This window comes from Balaenoptera musculus, chromosome 1 (assembly GCF_009873245.2).
Source record: "Balaenoptera musculus isolate JJ_BM4_2016_0621 chromosome 1, mBalMus1.pri.v3, whole genome shotgun sequence".
Lineage (NCBI taxonomy): Eukaryota > Metazoa > Chordata > Mammalia > Artiodactyla > Balaenopteridae > Balaenoptera > Balaenoptera musculus.
In genome coordinates this window covers 34,942,623-34,966,490 of record NC_045785.1, presented here as the reverse complement: position 1 = coordinate 34,966,490, position 23,868 = coordinate 34,942,623, and the positions used below count along the sequence as shown (strand labels likewise).

Sequence of the window (23,868 nt, the reverse complement as noted above, 5' to 3'; positions counted from 1 at the left end):
ATTACATTCAAAATATGTTCTAATTTCCCTTTAAATTTCTTCTTTGGCCTATGCATTATTTAGAAATGTGTTATCTAGTTTCCAAATATTTGAAAATTTTCAAGATAACTTTCTGCTATTGATTTCTTTTTTTTTCTCAGTTCAAGTTTAATAGAAACTACAAAAGATCAAAAGTGATACCCTACTACTGTACACATCAGTTGGCCTGCCCCATAATACAGCTCAGGCCATTCCCCCCAGAGGAAGAAAGGCTGGCCTCCCCAACACCTGCAGGAAAGGCCTGTCCTGTCCCACACCACATCTGGGCTGAGTGTAAGGTCTTGTATTTTAAGCATGACAATAGTACAAAAGAGGTTTTGTTTTTATGGCCGCCTACTAGAGCCTGGCCCTAAAATGGCCCAGCGCTCACTTCTGCTTAGAGAAATAGTCTTTGCTCTTCTGGACATCAGGCTTAACGGTATCACAGCCAGGCTTCCAGCCAGCTGGGCACACTTCCCCATGTTTGTCAGTTAACTGGAAGGCCTGAACTAGTCTCAGTGTCTCATCCACAGAGTGGCAGACAGGAAGGTCATTTATGGTGATCTGTCAAAGGATACCTTTATCATCAATAGTAAAAAGGCCCCCGAATGAGATGCCTTTGTCAGCCTTTAATACCCCATAGTTCTGAGCAATGTTGCGCTTGGGGTCTGATATCAAGGCAATGTTCATGGGTCCCAGTCCTCCTTGTTTCTTGGGCGTGTTGATCCATGCCAGATAACAGAAGTGAAAATCCACAGAAGCACCCATCACTTGGCAGTTGAGTTTCTTAAATCCATCTGCCCTATCATCTTTATGGGGCACACAAAGGTGAAATCAAGAGGGTAAAAGAATAACACAACACATTTTCCTTTGTAGTCAGATAAGCTGATATCTTTTAACTGACCATCTGGCATAATAGATGTTGCTTTGAACTGGGGGGCAAGGTGCCCAATTTTGGCATTTCCTGAAAACATATTGCTATCAGCAGTTCTCAGACAGAAACCACCAGGACCAGTCAGGAAGAAGACAGGCCTCTGTTATTGATTTCTAATTTAATGCTGTTGTGGCCAGAAAACATACTTTGTATGACTTGAATCCTTTTAAATTTATTGACTTGCTTTGTGTGCTAGCATATGGTCTATTTTGGTAAATGTTTCATGTGTATTTTGCTGTTGTTGGGTAGAGTGTGACTAATGTGATATGAGATCTTAGCTTTTTTATTAAAGGTGTGAATTTCCTTCCTCATAATCTCATCCGAGAAGAGCAGAGAGTAAGCTAGTGGCAACATTCCCAAAAATCTAAGGCTAAATAAAACCAAAAGGTAAAGAAAGGGTTATATCCCTAGTGAATTGAGGACTGGAGTCAGATGGCTTGGTTCTAGTCTTGGCTTGGTCTCTACTATCTGTGTGACTTTGTAACTTGGAGCAAGTCACTTAAACTCTTAGGTCCTGATTTTCCATCTTTAAATTGAGAGATTCATTTACATTTGCTGAGTTCATTGTAAATTGGGAAATAACAAGAAGTAAGGAAATGTATTTGCCTTTTGATCCAGTGAGAAATAGTCTGGAAATCTACTCTAAGGAAAGACTCTGAAATACAGAAGTTTACATGATGTCAGTAGTATTTGTATAATAGTGAGAAACTGGACCATCTATAGGTACATCGATAAGGAAATGACTAAATTATGGTTCATCAGACCTATGTTTCCAATGAAAACTAATGATGTGTTAAAAGCAAAATACAAAATAATACATTTACAATGATTATAACTACATTAAAGAGTGTGTAGGAAAGGAACTAAAAGTAAGTCCTATAAAATATGAATAGTTGTTAATAATTAAGGTGGTTGGAAATATGGGCAATTTTTTCTCACCTCTATTTCCTAACTTATTGATAAAGTGTAATATATTGATGAACAAATGTGCAACATGAAACTAAATTTAGCAAAAATGAAATTTATTTAATTAAAGAATTTTGACAAGTTGAAGCTTTAAATTCCTTTCCAGCTACAATATGCTATAATTCTGCTTCATGAAAAGGAAAAATAACATTTCAAGAGTGTTTGTCTAACTTTCAGTTCTCCACTAGAAATAACCTAATTTGGAAACTTGATGCTTCAGATTACAAAATTACTGCGTTCAGAGGAGGATTAGTCAGATTCTATTTCTGAGAGTGCCTTCCATGGGCAGAGCAACAGTGAAGGAGAACCATGGTATTCAATGGAAGTTTCCAAGCCGGGTGGGGAGAAGAAACCAAAGAACAGGAGAGGAAACTAAAAGATGGTAGAGGGGAAACAGGGTAGAAGAAAAAGACTGAAAAAATAAAAGGGTGAACAGATGGTGAGTGAGAGTTTTCCATCATCAGCTGTCTAGATGCCACCTTTGCTGTAAGTCACCTGTAGGACACTAGGTCCCCAAATTTTTATATATAAATATATATTTTTTTGTTGCTATATATAAGATTTTGATTTTTTCTTGTATCCATCCTACTTCAAGGAACTAAAAGCCCTCTCTTCTCACTATCTCCCCTAGTCTTTTTTTAAAAATTTTTATTGGAGTATAGTTGATTTACAATGTTGTGTTAGTTTCAGGTGTACAGCAAAATGAATCAGTTATACACATGCATATATCCACTCTTTTTTAGATTATTTTCCCATATAGGCCATTACAGAGTATTGAGTAGAGTTCCCTGTGCTATACAGTAGGCCCTTATTAGTTATCTATTTTATATACAGTAGTGTGTATATGTTAATCTCAAACTCCTAATTTATCTCTCCCCACCTCCCTGTCTATCCCCTTTGGTGACCATAAGTTTGTTTTCTGTGTCTGTGAGTCTATTTCTCTTTTGTAAATAAGTTCATTTGTATCACTTTTTAGATTCTGCATGTAAGTGATATCATATGATATTTGTCTTCTCTGTCTGACTTACTTAGTATGATAATCTCTAGGTCCATCCATGTTGCTGCAAATGGCATTATTTTGTTCTTTTTATGGCTGAGTAATATTCCATTGTATATACGTACCACATCTTCTTTATCCATTCCTGTGTCGATGGATGTTTAGGTTGCTTCCATGTCTTGGCTATTGGAAATAGTGCTGCAACGAACATTGGGATGCATGTGTCTTTTTGAATTAGGGTTTTCTCCAGATATATGCCCAGTAGTGGGATTGCTGTGTCATATGGTAGTTCTATTTTTAGTTTCTTAAGGAACCTCCATACTGTTTTCCATAGTGGCTGCACCAATTTACATTCCCACCAACAGTGCAGGAGGATTCCCTTTTCTCCACACCCTCTCCAGCATTTATTGTTTGTAGATTTTTTGATGATGGCCATTCTGACCGGTGTGAGCTGATACTTCATTGTAGTTTTGATTTGCATTTCTCTAATAATTAGTGATGTTGAGCATATTTTCATGTGCCTTTTGGCCATCTGAAGTGCCCTAGTCTTCGGCCTCAAATTCCCTCAGGCTCTGGGGCCCCTCTCGTTGCCCTCTGGGATGGACGCTCCCGGCCCTGACAGGCACCCACGGTCAGCCAGCTCCAAGTCACCTCCAGCATAGCCCTATGGCATTTCAGTTGTTTTACAATTTTTATCAAATAAAATTTATTGCTTTTTTAATCCTAGCTATTATAGAAAATCTGGAAATTACAAGAAAAAAAGGACAAAAATGTTTGAAATCACCTGTAATTCCTCCACCTGAAGACAATATGGTTCTTCAAATATTTTTTCTGTGTATGTATATAACTTTTTTTAAAAGTAGGACTATACTGTATATATTGTTTTAATACCCAACATTTTCACCAAGAACTATATTATGTAGTTTTCCCATGCCATCAAATATTCTTTTAATGATTTCAGTGTTCCATCACGAATATGCAAGAATTTTTAAAATAATTCCATATTGTAGAATATTCAGGTTTTTTCCCAATGCATTGCTATTATAAGCTTTATCACTACAATTGATAGTAGATTGAGGGCCAAGTTATAAGGCTTAGTTCTAGACTTGGCTTGGTTCCTAATTGTGTGACTTTGTAACTTTAAGGAAGTCACTTAAACTCTTAGGCCTTGAGTTTCCCATCTTTAAAATGGTGAGACTTTTAATTTGCATTGCCAAATCGCCCTCCAGAGAGGTCATATCCATTTACCAAAGTGTATGAAATTGTTTGTTTCTCCACAACCTTGCCACCACTGGGCTTTTTTTTTTTTAACATCTTTGTCATTTTATTTATTTATTTGTTTGTTTGTTTATTTATTTATTTATGGCTGCATTGGGTCTTCATTGCTGCACACGGGCTTTCTCTAGTTGCGGCAAGTGGGGGCTACTCCTTGTTACGGTGCACGGGCTTCTCATTGTACTGGCTTCTCTTGTCATGGAGCATGGGCTCTAGGCACGCGGGCTTCAGTAGTTGTGGCTCGCGGGCTCTAGAGTGCAGGCTCAGTAGCTGTGGTGCACGGGCTTAGTTGCTCCACAGCATGTGGTATCTTCCCAGACCAGGGCTTGATCCCATGTCCCCTGCATTGGCAGGCGGATTCTTAACTACTGTGCCACCAGGGAAGTCCCTTTGTCATTTTAATGAGTAACAAAACTGAGGGTTTTATTTTTACATCTTCGTTATTTTAATGAGTAACAATATCTCTCTAAAAATAATTAATTGTGTTTCATCTTAATTTGTATTTCTTTGATTATTCCTTTGTCATTTGGACTTTGTCAATTACCTGTCTATACTTTGTCCATTTTTCTACTTGGGCATTTGTCTCTTTAATGTTTTGTAAAATTCTTCATATAGTAACAATTTTTTTTTCTACTACATATGTTGGAAATATTTTTCCCCACAGGAAGTCATTTACATTTAAGTTTGAAACAGTTTAATTTCAAAAACTTCTAAAGCAGAAAAAAACATGCAGTGAGGACTTCCCTAGTGGCGCAGTGGTTAAGAATCCACCTGCCTGGCAGGAAAAGAGACACAGATGTAGAGAACAAACGTATAGACACCAAGGGGGGAAAGTGGTGGTGGTGGGGGGAGATTGGGATTGACATGTATACACTAATATGTATAAAATGGGTAACTAATAAGAACCTGCTGTATAAAAAAATAAATAAAATTAAAAATTATTTTTAAAAAGCAGAAAAAAAAAAAGAAAAGAATCCACCTGCCAATGCAGGGGACACAGGTTCGATCCCTGGTCCGGGAAGATCCCACATGCCGCGGAGCAACTAAGCCTGTGCACCGCAACTACTGAGCCCACGTGCCACAACTACTGAAGCCCACACACCTAGAGCCCATGTTCTGCCACAAGAGAAGCCCCCGCTCATCTCAACTAGAGGAAGCCCGCACACAGCAACGAAGACCCAATGCAGCCAAAAATTAATTAATTTAAAAAAAAAGTGTTTCTTTCTAAAAAAAAAAACATGCAATGGAAGTTCCTTTGATAACTCCAAGCACCTTAAGAAGACCCAGCAAATCTACAGCTGTTCTGTCTGAAAGCACACGGCCAGGACCTGGCTAAGAGTAAGGGCTAAATAAGTGACAGCTGTCCTACTTAATGATGACGATAATATCTAAAGGAGAGTCTTTTGACAAAACCTATCCAGTCCCCTTGTCACTTGTCCCCTTTCGTGCTCCTCGTTTCCTGTCGCTCCATTTCATCCTCTGAAATGTTCTTGTGAGTATGAAGAAAGGGGATAGTTTCTCCAACAAACCTGAGGATCCTGAGAAAATCAAAGGACTAAAAAGAACGAAGAGATGAGAGAGGGAGGAGGACTCACCACCTTTGGAATTAGGGGCCCTTTGTCCCTCACCGGCTGAGCTGGAGTCTCCAAGCTGGGAACATCCCTCTGCCCGATCAGGGAGATGAGGCATCAGGCAGGAACATCAGGAAGGACTCCGGAGGCGGGCCTGGGAAAAGTTCATCTTTTATTCTAATGCCTGAAGCCCTCAGCCAGGGGCTCCATCTGCCCCGCAGACTCCCTTCCAGCTGTTCGTATACACCAACAAGCCACGCCCTGCCTGTCTGCCCCGATAAAGGAACAGAGCAAAGAGGAAGCTCCCTAAAAGCAGGGAAGCCTCCCCGTGCTGCCGGGGTAAGGGACTTTGGCGCCTCAGCTCCTTCTCCCGTCCAAGCCAACTGCAGAGTGATTGCTTTTGATACATTTTGATCCTATCACACCCTTTCCTAAAAGCTTGCTCCTCTTTACTTTCCAAATCAGAGTAAAACTGAAGATTGGTTTCAAAGACACCCACCAATTAGCCACCTTCTTTAACGCACTGCCTTTATCTCCAACTGCACCCTGACATGTGCTTTCTGATAAGCAAACTTGCTGACTGTCCCCCAATATGTGATAAACCCTTTCCCGCCTATCTTGCTTTCAGAATATCCATAATTTCATATGCATAATATCCATAATTGTTTCCTTAACCATGCGTTATATACTTTTATGTATTTTTGAACTTTATAAAGATGGAGCACGTTGTACATAATTCCCTGTGATTTCCTTTTTTCACTCAACATTAGTTTCTGAGTCTAGCTGACACCTGTGGTAGCTCACACCATGGCCCCTCAGCCCACTCAATTTCGGGGTAGCTGAGACTTGAAGGCAAGCTGCTAGCATGCCACCTCACAGACCACAGCAGCTCTTTGCTTATCTGACCGGGGCTCTTTACAAAGCTTGAGAAGGCTGTTCAGCCTGTGTGTAACCCAGGAGTTCAGGAAAGTTATTGCCCCAGGGGATCGATCAATGGGGCTTGGGGCAGGGGGTGGGGGGGTGGAAGTAAGTGGAAAATGGTCCAGTCCCCACATCTTCAGAGGGACAATTCTGACAATTCTGTATTCCACACAATTCCTCAGGGAGTTCTCAGTGGGAATGAGCTCAGTGGCCCACTGTCATCAGTAGCTCAATAATGCACATCTTATTGGTTTGTCTTCCTTTTCTTCTTTTTTTTTAATAAATTTATTTATTTATTTATTTTATTTATTTATGTTAGACTGCCTTGGGTCTTCATTGCTGTGCGCAGGCTTTCTCTAGTTGCGGCGAGCAGGGGCTACTCTTCGTTGCCGTTCATGGGCTTCTCATTGCTGTGGCTTCTCTTGTTGCAGAGCATGGGCTCTAGGCGCACGGGCTTCAGTAGTTGTGGCATGTGGGCTCAGTAGTTGTGGCGCACTGGCTTAGTTGCTCCGCGGCACGTGGGATCTTCCCAGACCAGGGCTCGAACCTGTGTCCCCTGCATTGGCAGGCGGATTTTTAACCACTGTGCCACCAGGGAAGTCCCTTTCGTCATTTTCTTCTCACTCGCTATTTCTGATTCCTGGGATCACCTCCTAAATAAACTCTTGCACTGAAGAATTTGTCTCACACCCTGCTTTGTGTGGAGTACAAATTAAGACACTGAAATCTATCCGTATTGATTGATAGAACTCTGGGACGTTCATCCACCACTGTGAGGTAGATCATTGTATGAATATACCAAAAATTTGTCCATTCCCTCATTGATAAAAGTGAGGGTTGTTTCTGGGCTTTTGCTTTTACAAACAGTGCTGCTATGAACATTCTTTTTCTTTTTTTTAATTTATTTGGTTGCGCCAGGTCTTAGTTGCAGCAGGCGAGCTCCTTAGTTGTGGCATGCGAACTCTTATTTGCAACATGCATGTGGGATCTAGTTCCCTGACTAGGGATTGAAACCCGGCATTGGCATCGCGGAGTCTTATCCACTGCGCCACCAGGGAAGTCCCCATGAACTTCATTCTTATCTGAAAGTATAACCAACAGACAAACTATTGTTATTCAGACTTGGGTATTTGGCAGGTGTTTTCTCTAAAATGAACAAAGGGCACCTGTCGCTTGAAGGAAAACAACTGACAGTATTTGTTGCCAAAGTGACTTGATATTTTGGTTGGAAATTAGTAGTTTTATCTGCTACTGTGAGCTTGATAGTTTCCCAGTAAAGGAAGATTTTTCTGATGAAATTGGTAGTGACATTAGTGAATGCGAGTTTTTTATGTTATACAATGAAATGTGTCAACATTTGAAATATCTGCACAGTGAACCAATAAATTCTAAATGACTAATACATGTCTTGACAACTATGCATAAGTAAAAGAGCCACCAATATGCAAGACAATCTGGTGGATTTTACTGGAACAGAGTATAAAAAGTTCATTGGTGTATTATATATTTGAAAGTTGCTAAAAGAGTAGATCTTAAATGTTCTCAGCACAAAAAAGAATTGGTAATTATGTGACGTGCTGGTGGTGGTAGCTACCTTTATTATGGTTATCAGTTTGCAATCTATAAGTGTATCAAATCAATGGATTGTATACCTCAAACTTACACAATGTTATATGTCAATTATATCTCAATAAAGATGGGCAGGGAAAGAAAGGAAAAGTTCACTGGTATGGTTTTAGATTCCATGCTGCATTAACCTTTAAGCAACTACCACTTGTCAAGTTTCTTCTTGCATCAAAAAAAAATATCCACAATTATCTGAGGTGATTGAAATGCTCCTTTTCCAGGGATGCCTCCTACACTGTTGGGGGAATGTAAGTTGGTGCAGCCACTATGGAAAGTTGTATGGAGGGTGCTTAAAAAACTAAAAATAGAGTTGCCATATGATCCAGCAATCCCCCTCCTGGGCATATATCCAGAGAAAATTATAATTTGAAAAGATACATGCACTTCAGTGTTCATAGCAGCACTATTTACAATAGCCAAGACATGGAAGCAACGTAAATGTCCACCAGCAGATGAATGGATAAAGAAGATGTGGTATATATATATATATACAATGGAATATTACTCAGCAATAAAAAAAGAATGAAATAATGCTATTTGTGGCAACATGGATGGACACACTAGACAACATGGATTGTCATACTGAGTGAAGTAAGTCAGACAGAGAAAGAGAAATATCGTATGATATCGCTTATATGCAGAATCTAAAAAAAAATTATACAAATGAACGTATTTACAAAACAGAAATGGACTCACAGACTTAGAGAATGAACTTATGGTTACCACAGGGGGAAGGGTAGAGATAAGGGATAGTTAGGGAATTTGGAATTGACATGTACAAGCTGCTATATTTAAAAAGGATAACCAGGGACTTCCCTGGTGGCGCAGTGGTTAAGAATCCGCCTGCCAATGCAGGGGACATGGGTTCGATCCCTGGTCTGGGAAGATCCCACATGCCGCAGAGCAACTAAGCCCGTGCACCACAACTACTGAGCCTGCGCTCCAGGTCCCTCGAGCCACAACTACTGAGTCCGTGTGCCCGCACACCTAGAGCCCATGCTTCACAACAAAAGAAGGCACGCAATGAGAAGCCCATGCACTGCAGCAAAGAGTACCCCCTGCTTGCCACAACCAGAGAAAGCCCACGTGCAGCAACAAAGACCCCACGCAGCCAAAAATGAATTACATTAATTAATTAATTATTTTTTAAAAAAAGTTTTCCTTACACCCTTGATTGTTGGTAAATTGTCTTGTACAATGTCCTGCATTCTGGATTTGGCCAGTTGCGGTCTTGCGGTAACATTTAATTTATTTCTCTATCCCTCAGATTTCTGAAACTGGAAAGCTACAGGTTTGTTTAGATTCAGGTCCACTTCTGAGCTGTGTGACCTGAATGAGAGCCTTAACCTGTCTGTGTCCCAGTTTCCTTACTAGTAAATTTTTTTTCTGGCTGCGCCATGTGTCATGCGGGATCTTAGTTCCCCGACCAGGTGTGGAACCCATGCCCCCTGCAATGGAAACTCAGAGCCCTAACCACTGGACTAGCAAGGAATTCTCCTTACTAGTAAATTTTTTTTACACTTTTCTTGATTTTTTCAGGAAAATTGACTTTTTATAATTTTATCATAGTCTCATACACCAGAACAATAAATAAACCACTTTTTTTAAAGGTTATATTCCATTTATGGTTATTATTAAGTATAGGCTCTATTCCCTGTGCTGTACAATATATCCTGTAGCTTATTTATTTTATACACAGTAGTTTCTACCTTTTTGGTAAATTGAGGATAAGAATGGTAACTCACTCATTGGGTGTAAGGATTAAATTAGTTAAAACATGTAAAATACTTAGAACTGTGCTTTACACCCAATAAATTGTAGCTAGTATTATTATCTGAGGAAAGTCTCTAACTTGAAAGCTAGAGACCAAAATAAACAACAAGAGACAATCTAGGAAGTGGAAGAAAATGGCAGAAAACTACAACTGATATCCTCAGAAACATGAAATAAGAGAAGATCCTGAATCCACAACGCAAAAGCAAGAGGCTACCAAAAGGAAAGTCAGGGAACCAGGAAAAACACTTGGAAATTAAAATTTTATGACAGAAATGAACAAATTCAACAGAAAAACTACAGGATAAATTTCAGAAAAATCTCTCATACAGACTTCCCTGGTGGTCCAGTGGTTAAGACTCCACACTCACAGTGCAGGGGGCCTGGGTTCGATCCCTGGTCAGGGAACTAGATCCCGCACACCACAACTAAGAGCTTGCATGCCACAACTAAAAGATCCCGCATGCCGCAACTAAGACCCGGCACAGCCAAGTAAATAAATACATACATGCATACATAAAAATGTAACTACTAAAAAATCTCTTATAAAGTTAGAATAAACAAAACCAAGGGATGGAAAATGAGAGGAAAATGATGAAAAAAACAAGGGAATCTAACAGAGAGAAAATTTCCCAGAATTGAAGACTGTATGTTTCCTGATTGAAAGGGACCCCTGAGTACCTAGAGCAATGAATGAAATAGCCTTACATTATTATTACTTATCATGATGAAGGTTCGAAACATCAAGGATAAAGGAAAAATATATGTCCTAAAAGCTTCCAGAAACAAGTGAACAAACAAAAATTACATAAGAAGTAACGGAAATCAGAATAAATCAGACTTCTCAAGAGTCTAGCCACATGAGAAGCTAGATAACAGTGGATCAATGCCTTTAAAATTCTGAGGGAAAATGATTTCCAACCTGGAACTCTGTACCCCGCCAAACTGTCAATCAAGTGTGAGAGCAAAATAAAGCCATCTTTAGACAAGCAGGGTTTCAAAAATGTACCTCCCATGAACTTATTCTGGAGAAATTACTGGGGAATGAGCTCCTCCAAAATGAGAGAATAAGCCACAAATAGGAATATCCAGGAGACAGGGGATTTGGCACAGGAGAGGAGATGCAAGTCCCCAGAATGTGGTTATGGGAAGTCTCAGGACAACAGTTGGATAGCAAAGCCAAGACGACAGGTTGGAGCGAGAGGAGGATAGGCCTAAGGAAGAATGTCTCTAAGGGAAAAAAAAAAGTTGAAAAGTATTGGATTCATGTGACCAGATAGAAAGACGTTTTATAGTCCTGATGGAGAGTTTATGGAATAATTAACAGTAGATGCATAGATAATTACACAAATGAAAAAAATAGGCAATTTTTGACTCCAGGAAAAAAAGAGTTGTAGAGTTGTTTAGAGTTGTTTAATAAAGTGAATGTAATCTTAGTACAGTATACACTGTAAAAATATTCTTTTTTACTCTTAGGAATAGTTATATTCATGTAAACACTGACTCAATCAAACAGGGAATTTTGTAGACTGGCCAAGAGTCTGTTGATAGTCGAGAGAGAGAGAAAGAGAGATCATAAACTCATGGAGGAAGAACAGAGAGGGGACTTTCACTTCCTCCTGGCTCCAGCCTTCACCTTCCTGATGAAGAATCCCAAACCAGTATCTACACACCTGTGATTTTCTGCAGCCCTATACTTATTGGACAACTCTTCTTGCTATTGCCACCTGAAAGTGTAAACTAGCTCTCTCTGTCTCTGTCTCTCTGTCTCTGTCTCTCTTTGTCTCTCTCTCCCTCTTTCTCTCTCTCTCACACACACATACACACACACACACACTCACACACCTCTGACTTATCCTCTTCCTCATCCTTTCCCAAGCCAACTCATCATACCTTCACTTTTATCAGTGGCTCCACTCTTTTTCCAATCTTCCAGTTTGGCTTTTCCACTACTTAATACCCTATATCCTGTCTGTTTCTGTTGGCTTTGTAAAGCCTTCCAAAGTCCTTGCCCTGTCTCCAGCTGTAATCTAATACAGAGCTTATATGAACTTTATAAAGTGTACAATGTAACAAAAATGTAAAAGAAAGTATAAATCTTGCTAAAGTTTAAATGTTCATTGTAGAAATTTTGGAAAATATAGAAAAGCACAAAGAAGATAAAAATAATCTCCATTCTTAATTTCAATTTGCAATTTGGTGTGTTTCCATCCAGTCTCTTTTTCATGTGTATATAATAATCTTTTCTGAAACAATAAAACAAATATTGTGACTATGTTGTATATGCCTCTTTGTAACTTTTTCATTTATTAAAATAAAAACATTTTATTACATAAAAAATTCTTCTATGCCATTTTAATGACTGCATAGAATCCTATTATAGCTATCCTATAATTTATTTAATTGACCCCATTTATAAATATTTTCGTTGTTTTGGTTTTTTACTCTTAGGAATAGCACCATCTCTGATTATTTAGTTAGGATAACTTAAAAGTGTAGTTGCTGAGTCAAAGCTGTGCTTATTTTTTTTTCAATGTGGTTAAAAAAAACCCCACATAACATAAAATTTACCATCTTAAGCTTTAAAAAAAATTTTTAATGGAAATATAATTGATGTACAATATTACATGTTATAGGTGTAAAATATAGTGATTCACAATTTATAAAGGTTATATTCCATTTATAGTTACTACAAAATACTGACTGTAGTCCCTGTGTTGTACAATACATCCTTGTAGCTTATTTATAGTTTGTACCTATTAATCCCTTACCCCTATCTCGCCCCTCCCCACTGGTTACCACTAGTTTGTTCTCTATTTTGTGAGTCTGTTCCTTTTTTGTTATAGTCACTACATTAGTTTGTTTTATTTGTTAGATTCCACATATAAGTGATATTATACAGTATTTGTCTTTCTCTGTCTGACTTATTTCACTTAATATAATACCCTCCAAGTCCATCCATATTGCTGCAAATGGCAAAATTTCATTCCTTTTTATGGCTGAGTAATATTTCATTGTATATATAAATAACACATCTTGTTTAACCATTCATTTGTTGATGGACACTTAGGTTGCTTCCATGTCTTGGCAATTGTAAGTAATGACACTATGAACATTGGGGTGCATGTATCTTTTCGAATTAGAGTTTTCGTTTTCTTTGGATATATACCCAGGAGTGGAATTGCTGGGTCATATGGTAGTTCTATTTTCAGTTTTTTGAGAAAACTCCATACTGTTTTCCACAGTGGCTGCACCAATTTACATTTCCACCAACAGTGTACAAGGGTTCCCTTTTCTCCACATCCTCACCAACATTTTTTATTTGTGTCTTTTTGATGATAGCCATTCTGACAGGTGTGAGATGATATCTCATTGTGGTTTTAATTTGCATTTCTCTGATGATTAATGATGTTGAGCATCTTTTCATGTGCCTGTTGGCCATCTGTATGTCTTCTTTGGAAAAATGTCTATTCAGGTCTTCTGCCCATTTTTTTGACTGGGTTGTTTGGTTTTTTGATATTGAGTGTATGAGCTGTTTATATATTTTGGATATTAACACTTTATTGAACATATCATTTGAAAATATTTTCTCCCATTCAGTTGATGGTTTCCTTTGCTATGCAAAAGCTTTTAAGTTTAATTATTTTCCATTTGTTTGTTGTTGCTTTTATTTCCTTTGCTTTAGGAGACAGATCCAAAAAAATATTGCTACAATTTATGTCAAAGATGTTATGCCTATGTTTTCCTCCAGGAGTTTTATTGTTTGTGGTCTTACATTTAGGTCTTTAATCCATTTTGAGTTTATTTTTGTATATGGCATTGGAGAATATTCTAATTTCATTGTTTTACGTGAAGCTGTCCAGTTTTCCCAGCACCACTTATTGAAGACACTGTCTTTTTTCCATTGTGTATTCTTGCCTCCTTGGTTGTAGATTAATTGACCATAAGTGCATGGGTTTATTTCTGGGCTCTGTATACTCTTCCATTGATCTATGTGTCTGTTTTTGTGCCAGTACCATACTGTTTTGATTACTGCAGCTTTGTAGTATAGTCTGAAGTCAGGGAGCATGATTCCTCCAGCTCTGTTCTCCTTTCTCAATGTTGTTTTAACTATTTGGGCTCTTTTTTGTTTCCATACAGATATTAAAATTATTTGTTCTAGTTCTGTGAAAAATGCCCTTAGTATTGTGATAGGGATTGCACTGAATCTGTGGATTGCCTTTGGTAGAATGGTCATTTTAACAATATTAATTCTTCCAATCCATGAACAACAGGGTACATCTTTCCAACGGTTTGTGTCTTATTTCTTTCATCAGTGTCTTATAGTTTTCCAGTACAGGTCTTTTACCTCCTTAGGTAGGTTTACCATCTTAATTATTTTTAAGTGTGCAGTACAGTGATATTAACTATATGCATATTGTTGTGCAGCTGATCTCTAGGACTTTTTCATCTTGCAAAACTGAAACTCTATATCCATTGAACAATTCCCTTTTCCCCTCCCCCCAGCCCCTGGCAATCACCATTCTACTAAGAGTTTGACTACTTTAGATATCTCATAGAAATGGAATAATGCAGTATTTGTCTTTTTGTGGGGTCGTGTTCATTTTCAAGGCTTTTGAAATGCAGTGCTAAACTGGCTTCCCAAAAGGTTGTGACAATTTACACTTTGACTGAAAATATAAGTGTCCATCTGGGCTACACTTTCGCTGTTGCTTAGAATCCATCCTTTGTTTCAATTCTTGCCCAATCCTTAGAGGAACAAAAGGAGTGGGCTTGAACACGTTTTCTTTTGAATAGGCCATTGTCCTATCCTAAATCCTAGCTGAAATACTTGCTAGGGCACTTACTAGCTGTGTGACCTTGGACAAGTCGCAAACTCTCTGTGCCTCTGTTCCCTTATTTGTAAAATGGGGACAATAATAGTATATTATTATATATTTACATTATTATATGTACTTATTATGAGGAATACATGAGTTAATAAATGTGAAGCTCTATGAACAGTGCCTGTAATATAAGTCCAGAAGAGAGGTAGTTATTATTGTCATTGTTATTATTAGACTGTACAAGATTTCTGCCGTCAAAGTACTTATCTACCATTTTGTCCAATCCTTGATAATCTAATAAATGAAAAATGATAGCCAGCTATTTCAATTTGTAAAATTATTGTAAATAGTTATAAAATTGTAATTTTAAAATTATCGATTATCAGTGAACTTGAACATTTCTCTTTGTTTATATTGGCTATTTATACTTCCATCACGATTTCCCTTTTCAAAGCACTGTGGCAAACAGGAGCTCACTTGATCTTTCTAACAAGCTTCTGAATCAAGAAGGCGGCAATCGGGCGATTGAGATTGACATGTATACACTGATGTGTATAAAATTGATGACTAATAAGAACCTGCTGTATAAAAAAAAAAAGTGATCAAATGTATTCTACTGGAAAGAAGCAAAAATAGACCATGTTTACTGTCTTAATTATATTAAAAAAAAAAAAAAAGAAGGCGGCAATTATCATCCCTACTTTCCGAATTGAAAACTGAGGCTCAGAGAGTTACAATTCTAGTCCCAGGTTTCAGATCTCACCTTTCAAAGCCTAGCGTCTGTCCCAGAAAGTATTCCCGGGAAAAGCTTTTGTTACTGGTACCCACCCACCCGTCCCCGCCCCTGTCCCTCCTCCTCCCCCAGCCCCAGCCCCAGCCCCAGCCCCAGCCCCAGCCCCAGCCCCAGCCCCAGCCCCAGCCCCAGCCCCAGCTCCAGCACCGATGCGGAGCGTCCAGACACGCTCTCTGCGCACGCGCGGCCCTTCCTGTGGGCGGGGCCTCGCCGCGCCGGCCCGCCCACCGCCTCCCGGCCCCGCCCAATCCGAGGCGCGGCAGGCTCGTGCTGCAGGCTGGGAGGTAGGGGAAGGCGGGGGTTCCCCCTTGGGCCCTTGTCCGAGTCCCGAGGCCCGGGAGGGAATGCCACGACTCCCGAGCGCCGCGCCTCCAGCCGCCGTTTTGCAGCGGGAGTGGGCGGCGGCGGGAGGGGATCTCTCCTGGGGCCGGGCTTGGGCCCGGGCGGGGCGGTGGCGGAGGGCGGGCCCCTCGGGCCGAGCGGGCCGTAACCTTCTGGGAGGGCAGAGGTGGGAAAGCCCTGGTCCGGAGGCTGGCGGCAGCGCGAGGTTTGGGCTCCCCGCCAACCCGCTTCGAGACCGCGGCCGGTCGGTCCCTCTGGGCCGCGGTGTCCTCGTAATTCTGGCAGTCCCACGCTGGATGCAGCGCGCTACAGTGTAGGAAACCGTTCACCGGGCTCTTCGCATTTGGTGCTCACACGGCAGCTCGTGGGAGGGGGCCAGGGGATGGACTGTTGTCCCATTGTGCAGACGGAGAAAACTAAAGCTCAGAGTGGGGAGATTTGCCTAGAGACACCCAGCGAGGTGGTGGCAGTGGGACTCAGGTCTTACTCCTCCAATGCAGCGCCCTTTACCCCGGGCCCCTCTGCCTCCCCTGCCAAAGGAAGGGGCTGAGGTAGGGCATTAGTGAATGGAAGTTCGTTCGTTCGTTCTTTTTTTGTCTTTAGATCCGCCTTCTTCTGTACCATCCAGGTCAGAGCTGACTAAGAAGTATACAGAAGCCAAGTCATGGATCCACCTGCACGTAAAGAAAAATCCAAAGTTAAAGAGGCCGTCAGCAGAGTTGAGAAGGCCAAGCAGAAATCAGCCCAGCAGGAGCTGAAGCAAAGACAGAGAGCAGAGGTGAGAGTAAGGAGGGCCTGTGTAGCTGTAGTCTGCTGGAGATGCCGGTATAGAGAGATACGAGAGAGGAGAGCTGTGACGGGGAGCCCTACCTGCCTCCAGCCAATCCAGCCAAAACAGGTGTTCTCCCAGGTTTCCAGAGGAGATCACTGAGGTTCACATGGTGAGGTGGCAGCCCAGAGTCACATGCCAAGTGTCAGAACCCCGACCAGTACCAGATAGTCTCCAGATGACTCCTGGCGCAGAGCTTTCGTGGTAGGACCTGAGGGAAGGAAGAAAGGAAAAAGAGAAGGGACATGTAAGGGAGGGGTCCTGTAAGGGAGTGAGAGAGAGCAAGTGTCAGACACCCTAGTACAGATGTCCTGGATTTGGCCTGGAGAGTTGCTCCTCCTAATTGGGAAGTAGAGGCCCAAACTCTACACCCAACACTGTGTTCCTTTGTTCAGTCTGCACTTAAAAATCAACCTATTTACATGAATATTTTATTTTAGCATTTAATATCAGGAAAAAGCTTACTGCAGTCTTTTCCCTCTTTCTATTTCTTTTGCTTTTGCTTGTTTCTTTTCTTTTTTTTTTTTAGAAATTTTAAAATACAGAAAAGCAGAATATTATAACAAACACCTGGGTACTCAGCACCCCAGATTGGTAGTGTTTAACATTTTGTCATGTTTGCCTGGAGTCTTTTTTAAATAAATAAAAATTACATAAAAATTTGAAGTCCCCTTTCTCCATTTCCTTTTCCCCTCCCTATGGGCAACCACTATTTTTTTTTATACTTTTACACTCAAATATTAGTAGATATTTTTGAACAATATAAAATGTTCTTTTGTGTTTTAAAATCTTACATTAAACTAATTCCACGTGTTTTATTTTGCATTTTGTTTATGTTTTTTAGAACTATTCATGTTAATGTAAGAATCTAGTTTATTCCTCATCACTGCTAATAGTAGTCTAGTTTATGAATCCACTTTAGTATATTTACCCCGTCCTCCGGTAACGGATGTTTAAGTAATTTATAGGGGTTTTTTTTTGCTGTTACAACCAATGCTGTAGTGAAAAATTTTTAGATGTCTCCTTGGGCACCTGTGCTGGAATTCCTGAAGGGCATATATAACTAGAAGTAGATTTATTGGGTACATTTTCAAGTTTACTAGACGTTGCCAAATTGTTTTTAGAGAGATTGTACAAGTTTGCACCTGCATTAGCAGTGTGAGAGAGTTCTCATTCCTCACTTCTTTTCCAATGCTTAATAGTGTCAGACTTTAAATTTTCGTTAATCTGATCCATTCGCTCACAATATTGAACTGCTACTACATGCCAGGCACTGTTGTAGGAACAGAGGAGTCCCTGCCTTTGTGGAGCGTGCATTCAGTGGGGGAGGCCGACATAAACATAATAAGTAAACTTAATAGTGTGTTTGAAATTAATCCATAAACTGAAATCTGCCTTTGGATTACGGCAGACTGTCTGAGAGCTGTGGACCTGGGTTCTAACAGATTGTGCCCCTCTTTCCTTCACCTCCCCATCCTCACCTGGACGCAGGCCCCCAGACGGTTTTACTGCTCAGCGCTTTGGTGAAAGTTGGAGGGCTGCTGTAAAACAGCCCTGGGAAACTGTCCTCTGTGCACACTGCAGCGATAATGTTGTTGGGAACATTGTTCATGTGTTTACTGACGCCCTGCCGGTGAGGTTGCACAGGTTACACTTACTTGTCTGACTTCAAACCCCAACTCCTCCATAAATTCCAGTTCTTCCCAAGTCACCCTGGACGAGATACTTAACCTCTCTGAACCGCAGCTCTTCAGTTCCTTTTTGGTAAAATGAGGATAACATCAATCACACAAGATTGTTGTAAGGAATAGAAATGTTGTATGTAAAGCATGTAGCACAGTGCCTGGCCCAGAGAAAGCACTCAAAAATGGCAGCGATTGATTGTTATCAGGAGTCACTGTGTTTTCATTGTGCGGACTTGAAGTTGAATTGTGCTGATTTGCCAAGATGTCATCCTGGACTTGCACTGTCGTTGCAGCTGGCACTTCTTGAGCTCCTCAGATGTGCCAGGCACATGCATCACCGCATGTAATCCTCACACCAGGGTGTATTATTGTTGCTCCCACTCTGACCTTTGTAAATCCTTCCTGCAATAAGGAAGGGGGATACAACATACATGACCTTGTGAGGTAGAAAGTATTATCCTCATTTCAACTGAAGTGTCATGTCCAGAATTCCTAGGTAGTAAGGGATTGAGGGGCAGGACTGCCATCTCAACAGGTCTTTCGACTTTCTCCCCTGCTCCCTGCTTTGCCCCACAGTTGCCTTGCTGTTTTGTCTGTGTTGCCTGGAATGCAGTTTCCTAAGATAGGAATGTGACAAGAGCCCTTGTGGGGAGGCGGAGACACAGTTTCCCTTCAGTTCTGTATAGATGCCACATTCCAGAAAGTGAGATGAGAAGAAGAGATGGGAGGGGTGAATGGGAACAGAGGCCCATTTGGCAGCTGAAGCAGCATTTGGCACTGTTGGTGATCTTCTCCTTGAAAGTCTCATTCCTTGGCTTGGACCCTTGACCCATTTTGAGTCTCTTCTTTCTCTGCTTAATGTATTACTTAATATATTCTTAATACATAATACTTAATACTTATAATACTTAATATATTAAGTATATTCGTACTTAATATATTCTTAATTATATAATACATATAAATAATATATATAAAATGTGTTTGTGCACTTAAAGAAGATGAATAAAACAAACACCCAACTACAGAAATAGAACATGACCAGTAACTTAGAAGCTCTTCAGGCCTCGCTCTGGTCATGTCCCCAGCCTTCCCACTAGCAGTACCCTCGGTCCTTAATTTCATGCTAATCACTCCCTTGCTGTTCTGTATTAATTTACTATTTCTGTGCGTACCCCTAAATAATATTTTATAGCATAACAATATATTGTCTAGTTTTGCATGTTTCTGAACTTTATGTATGTTACCATATTCCGTGACTGTTTCTCTTCACTCAGCATCCTTTTTGTTTTTTAACCATGCAGATTTAATTATTTATTTGTTTGTTTTATGGTAAAACATACATAAAACTTGACCATTTTAACTATCAGTATTATGCTTTTTGAGAATCATTTGTGTTGTTGTTTGAGACTATTTTCATCACTGTGTGGAATTCTGTTTTACTTAAGGATTATAGAATCTTTTTTTTTTTTTTATGTATTTTTGACTGCGTTGGGTCTTCGTTGCCGTGCGCAGGCTTTCCCTAGTTGCGGCGAGCAGGGGCTACTCTTTGTTGCGGTGCACGGGCTTCTCATTGCGGTGGCTTCTCTTGTTTCAGAGCACAGGCTCTAGGCGTGCGGGCTTCAGTAATTGTGGCGCATGGGCTCAGTAGTTGTGGCTCATGGGCTCTAGAGCACAGGCTCAGTAATTGTGGTGCACAGGCTTAGTTGCTCCGTGGCATGTGGGATCTTCCCTGACCAGGGCTCGAACCCGTGTCCCCTGCATTGGCAGGCGGATTCTTAACCACTACGCCACCAGGGAAGTCCCAAGATTATAGAATCTTATCAAAATTTTTTTAAATTGGGAAAAAAAAAGATTGTAGGATTATTCAAGCTTTCTGTTTAGTCAGTTTTGATCATTTAAGTTTTCAAACTTATTGACACAAAGTTCGTAAGTTTTGTTTTAATCTCCATTATATCAGTAATTATGGCTTCTTTTAAATTCTAATAATGTTTGTGCCTTCTCCCTTCTTATCTCGACCTGTCTTGTCAGAGGTTTGCAGGGTTTTCTTTAGTATTTTCAAGGAACCATCTTGCAGTTTTGGTGATCCTCTCTATTGTATATTTGGTTGCTTTTTCATTAATTTCTGCTCTTATTTTGTATTTTCTATTTGTCTCACGTCTCAGGTTTTTTTCCCTTCTTTCTGATTACTCAAGTTTTATCCCCTACACACAAACACGGCCCTTCTTTTTTTTCTTCTATACAAATGTGGAAGTGTTATGTTGTTTCTGGTTCCTTGGTGGATTAATTGATTACTGCAAGTTGAGCAATAAGGTAGACACCCTGCCTTTCACCTTAGAATGTCTCTCACAGTTTTCTTTCCACCCCACTGCCTGCCCTGGGTCGTGTTCCTACTACCTCCTCCCGGACCATTGTAATAGGTGTCTCCTAATGCCTATAATCTCTCCTCCCCGACTCCATCCATCCCTCACTTGGTCTCCAGTTTTCTTTCTCAAAGCACAGATATAATCAAGTTGCTTCCCTGCACACTTCTCTCTCCAGAGTCAGCCCGATAAAGTCCAGATTCCTTGGCATGGCATATAAGGCCCTAACATACTTTTCTTGCTTTCTCCAGCTCCCCAAACCCCATTCCATGATATCTTTCATATTAGCATACTTGAAGTTTCCAGAACTAATGCTGTACTTTTCCATTATATTTATTTAATCATAATATCCACTCCCCCATCACCTATGTCCTTTCCCCAGTCTCTACCTGTTCAAATCCTACGGATCCTTTAAAGGCCAGATCAGCCACCTGCCTCACTGCTTCTTACCTGATTCCCCAGTGGAGTTACTGTCTACCTCTCCTGCCCCTGCGTTACCAGTGCAGTTCTGGCATTTTCAGATGACACAGCCTCTGTGTCTGAAGATACACGGAGCATTTGCCTCCATTGCTAACACGTCTTTTCTCCCGTTCAGATCTATGCCCTCAACAGAGTCATGACAGAACTGGAGCAGCAGCAGTTTGATGAGTTCTGTAAACAGATGCAGCCTCCTGGAGAGTGAGCTACCCCTGCCTTCACACTTGATGGGACCCTGCAGGCTTTGTTCGTGTGTTACCAGTCTTAAGCTGAGATGGCCCATTTGGAGCCTTACACAACTGGACCAGAAGACATTTGTGTTATTCCTAAAACTGGATAAATCGGAACTTCCTATATCTAACTTACTTCACTAGTTCCTCCGATCTGAATTGGCCCATTGCTTGCTGAAGAGACTTGTTCTATTCTTCCAAGACAATAGATTCTTTTTTTTCTTTTTTTTTAACTTTTTCTATTTTTTGAAAAAAAATCAGTGTTTCTTGTGAAACTGTAAATCTCCAAAACTACAAATAAAATACTAATAAGCTGTTTGTTTGCTCATACTTTAGCGTCGGGGTGCCTAGCCATAGAAGGTGGAGTCCAAAAGAACGTACTAGGCAGGCAAAGTTGAGGTGAGCAGAGGGGACCCTCTCTCCCTCAGGAGGAGAGCGGAGAGGAGAGGAGAGAGCGAACATGGCTGCTTCCAGATTTCATTCTTCCTGGGCCCAAAGCTCTGCAGACCCTACAGACCCTACATTTTTAGCCACACGGGTATAAATATGTGGCCTCTGCTCCCAGATGAGCCACAACTCAGGTATAGAGGCTTGAAGATAGGATTCCTGTCACCCTATGAATGTGGACAGCTAGTGGCAAGCTTGCACCAGCAGGGGGAGGGGAGTGAGGCGCTTTTGGTTTTTCATTTTAGTTTTTGGTTTTTCATTTTTCATTTTCATCTTTCACTTTATCAGGCCTAGAAGCAGAACACATATGGAAATGAGGCAGATCGCTCAGCGAGGGCACAAGAGCCAACACTGCCACCTCCATTACTCTCCACACTGGAAATACCTGTATTTTCCCTAGTGGTGCTGGGAATATCTCCGGCAATTCCCATCTCCTTTGTCTCCCTGCCGCTCTGAAGTCACTGAGAATTCTGTTCCCATTGCTGTGCTCGTTTTAGGAATAAACTGCGGAGTTAAGGAACTTGCTATCCCTGTGGAGAATGTGTTTTGAGAGCCTAAGTTATAGTCAAGGATTACCTCTACATAGATTATCCCCATAAGTAGTAATTAGGTTCTATAGGATCCTACTGAATTTGGGTTGAATGTGGATTTTTCAGTTTTGTGTTTTGGAGAAATGGGGGTTTGGAGTAAGCTGTCATCATAAACCTAAGGAAATGATGTATTAGTATGCTAGAAAGAGCAGTTTTTGGAGTCAGATGACTTGGGGTCAAGTGCCATTTTTACTGCATTGGATAAGTTATTGACCTCTCCAAGCCTCACTCTTCTCCCATCTGTGTAATGGAATAATATTTTCTTCTTCTCAAGATCATTCATTGAGAAATAAGTAAGATAATGTATGTAATAACTACTCAGTAAATATTACTTCCCTTCCCAACTACCTTACTTCATGGGATATGTTTCAAATTTCAAAAAACCAATTAATATATGAGCATTGGTTGGAAAGATTCTGATCCTTAGTTGGGAACTGCTTGTATTAACATGTCGCAGCCCTGGATATAGTTCATCCTAGAGAAGTGTTACTATTGCAAACTGTAGGTGGTTGTAAAATCAGTTGAATAAATTGTGACCAGCTTTTCTTTTTAATGAAGTAATAGAACAGATTGTAAAATATCACATGTGGTAAGGATATTGTTTCATGAAGCTTTTGTTTCAGCTTTCAGTTTTTCACCATTGAGTATAATGTTAGCTGTGGGTTTGTCATATATGTACTTTAATATGTCAAGGTACATTCCTTCCATACCCACTTTATTGAGAGTTTTTATCATAAATTGGTGTTGAATCTTGTCAAATGCTTTTTCTGCATCTATTGAGATGATCATATGGTTTTCATACTTCATTTTGTTAATGTGGTGTAGCACATTGATTGCTTTGTGGATGTTGAACCATCCTGGCATCCCTGGGATAAATCCCACTTGATCATGGTGTATGATCCTTAATGTATTGTTGTATTTGGTTTGCCAATATTCTGTTGAGGATTTTTGCTTCTATGTTCAGTAGTGATACTGGTCTGTAATTTTCTTTTTTTGTGTTTTCTTTGTCTGGTTTTGGTATTAGGGTGATGTGGGCCTTGTAAAATAGTTAGGAAGCGTTCCCTCCTTTTCAACTATTTTTTGGAATAGTTTGAGAAGGATAGGTATTAATTCTTCTTTGAATGTTTTGTAGAATTCACCTGTGAAGCCATCTGGCCCTGGAATTTTGTTTTGGGGGAGGCTGTTGATTACTGTTTCAATCTCTG

General features: G+C 40.3%; 1 protein-coding gene and 1 pseudogene across 6 annotated transcripts; one reads left to right on the top strand and one right to left on the bottom strand.

The window, feature by feature from the left end:
- Positions 1-405: 405 nt before the first annotated feature.
- On the bottom strand, positions 406-992 carry LOC118902475 (annotated as a pseudogene).
- A 14,943-nt stretch (positions 993-15,935) lies between these two features.
- On the top strand, positions 15,936-21,944 carry LOC118902482 (small vasohibin binding protein). Of its 6 annotated transcripts, none has more exons than XM_036866896.1 (3): positions 15,936-15,984; positions 16,671-16,820; positions 21,515-21,944. In XM_036866896.1, exons 2-3 carry the CDS (start codon positions 16,707-16,709, stop codon positions 21,599-21,601), a joined length of 201 nt encoding a protein of 66 aa, XP_036722791.1. In that variant the 5' UTR covers positions 15,936-15,984; positions 16,671-16,706; the 3' UTR covers positions 21,602-21,944. The 6 variants fall into 6 exon arrangements, with proteins under 6 accessions (XP_036722791.1, XP_036722761.1, XP_036722801.1 ...); XM_036866866.1 differs by having other exon boundaries at positions 16,646-16,820; XM_036866906.1 differs by lacking the exon at positions 15,936-15,984 and adding an exon at positions 16,003-16,208.
- The last annotated feature ends 1,924 nt before the right edge of the window (positions 21,945-23,868 follow it).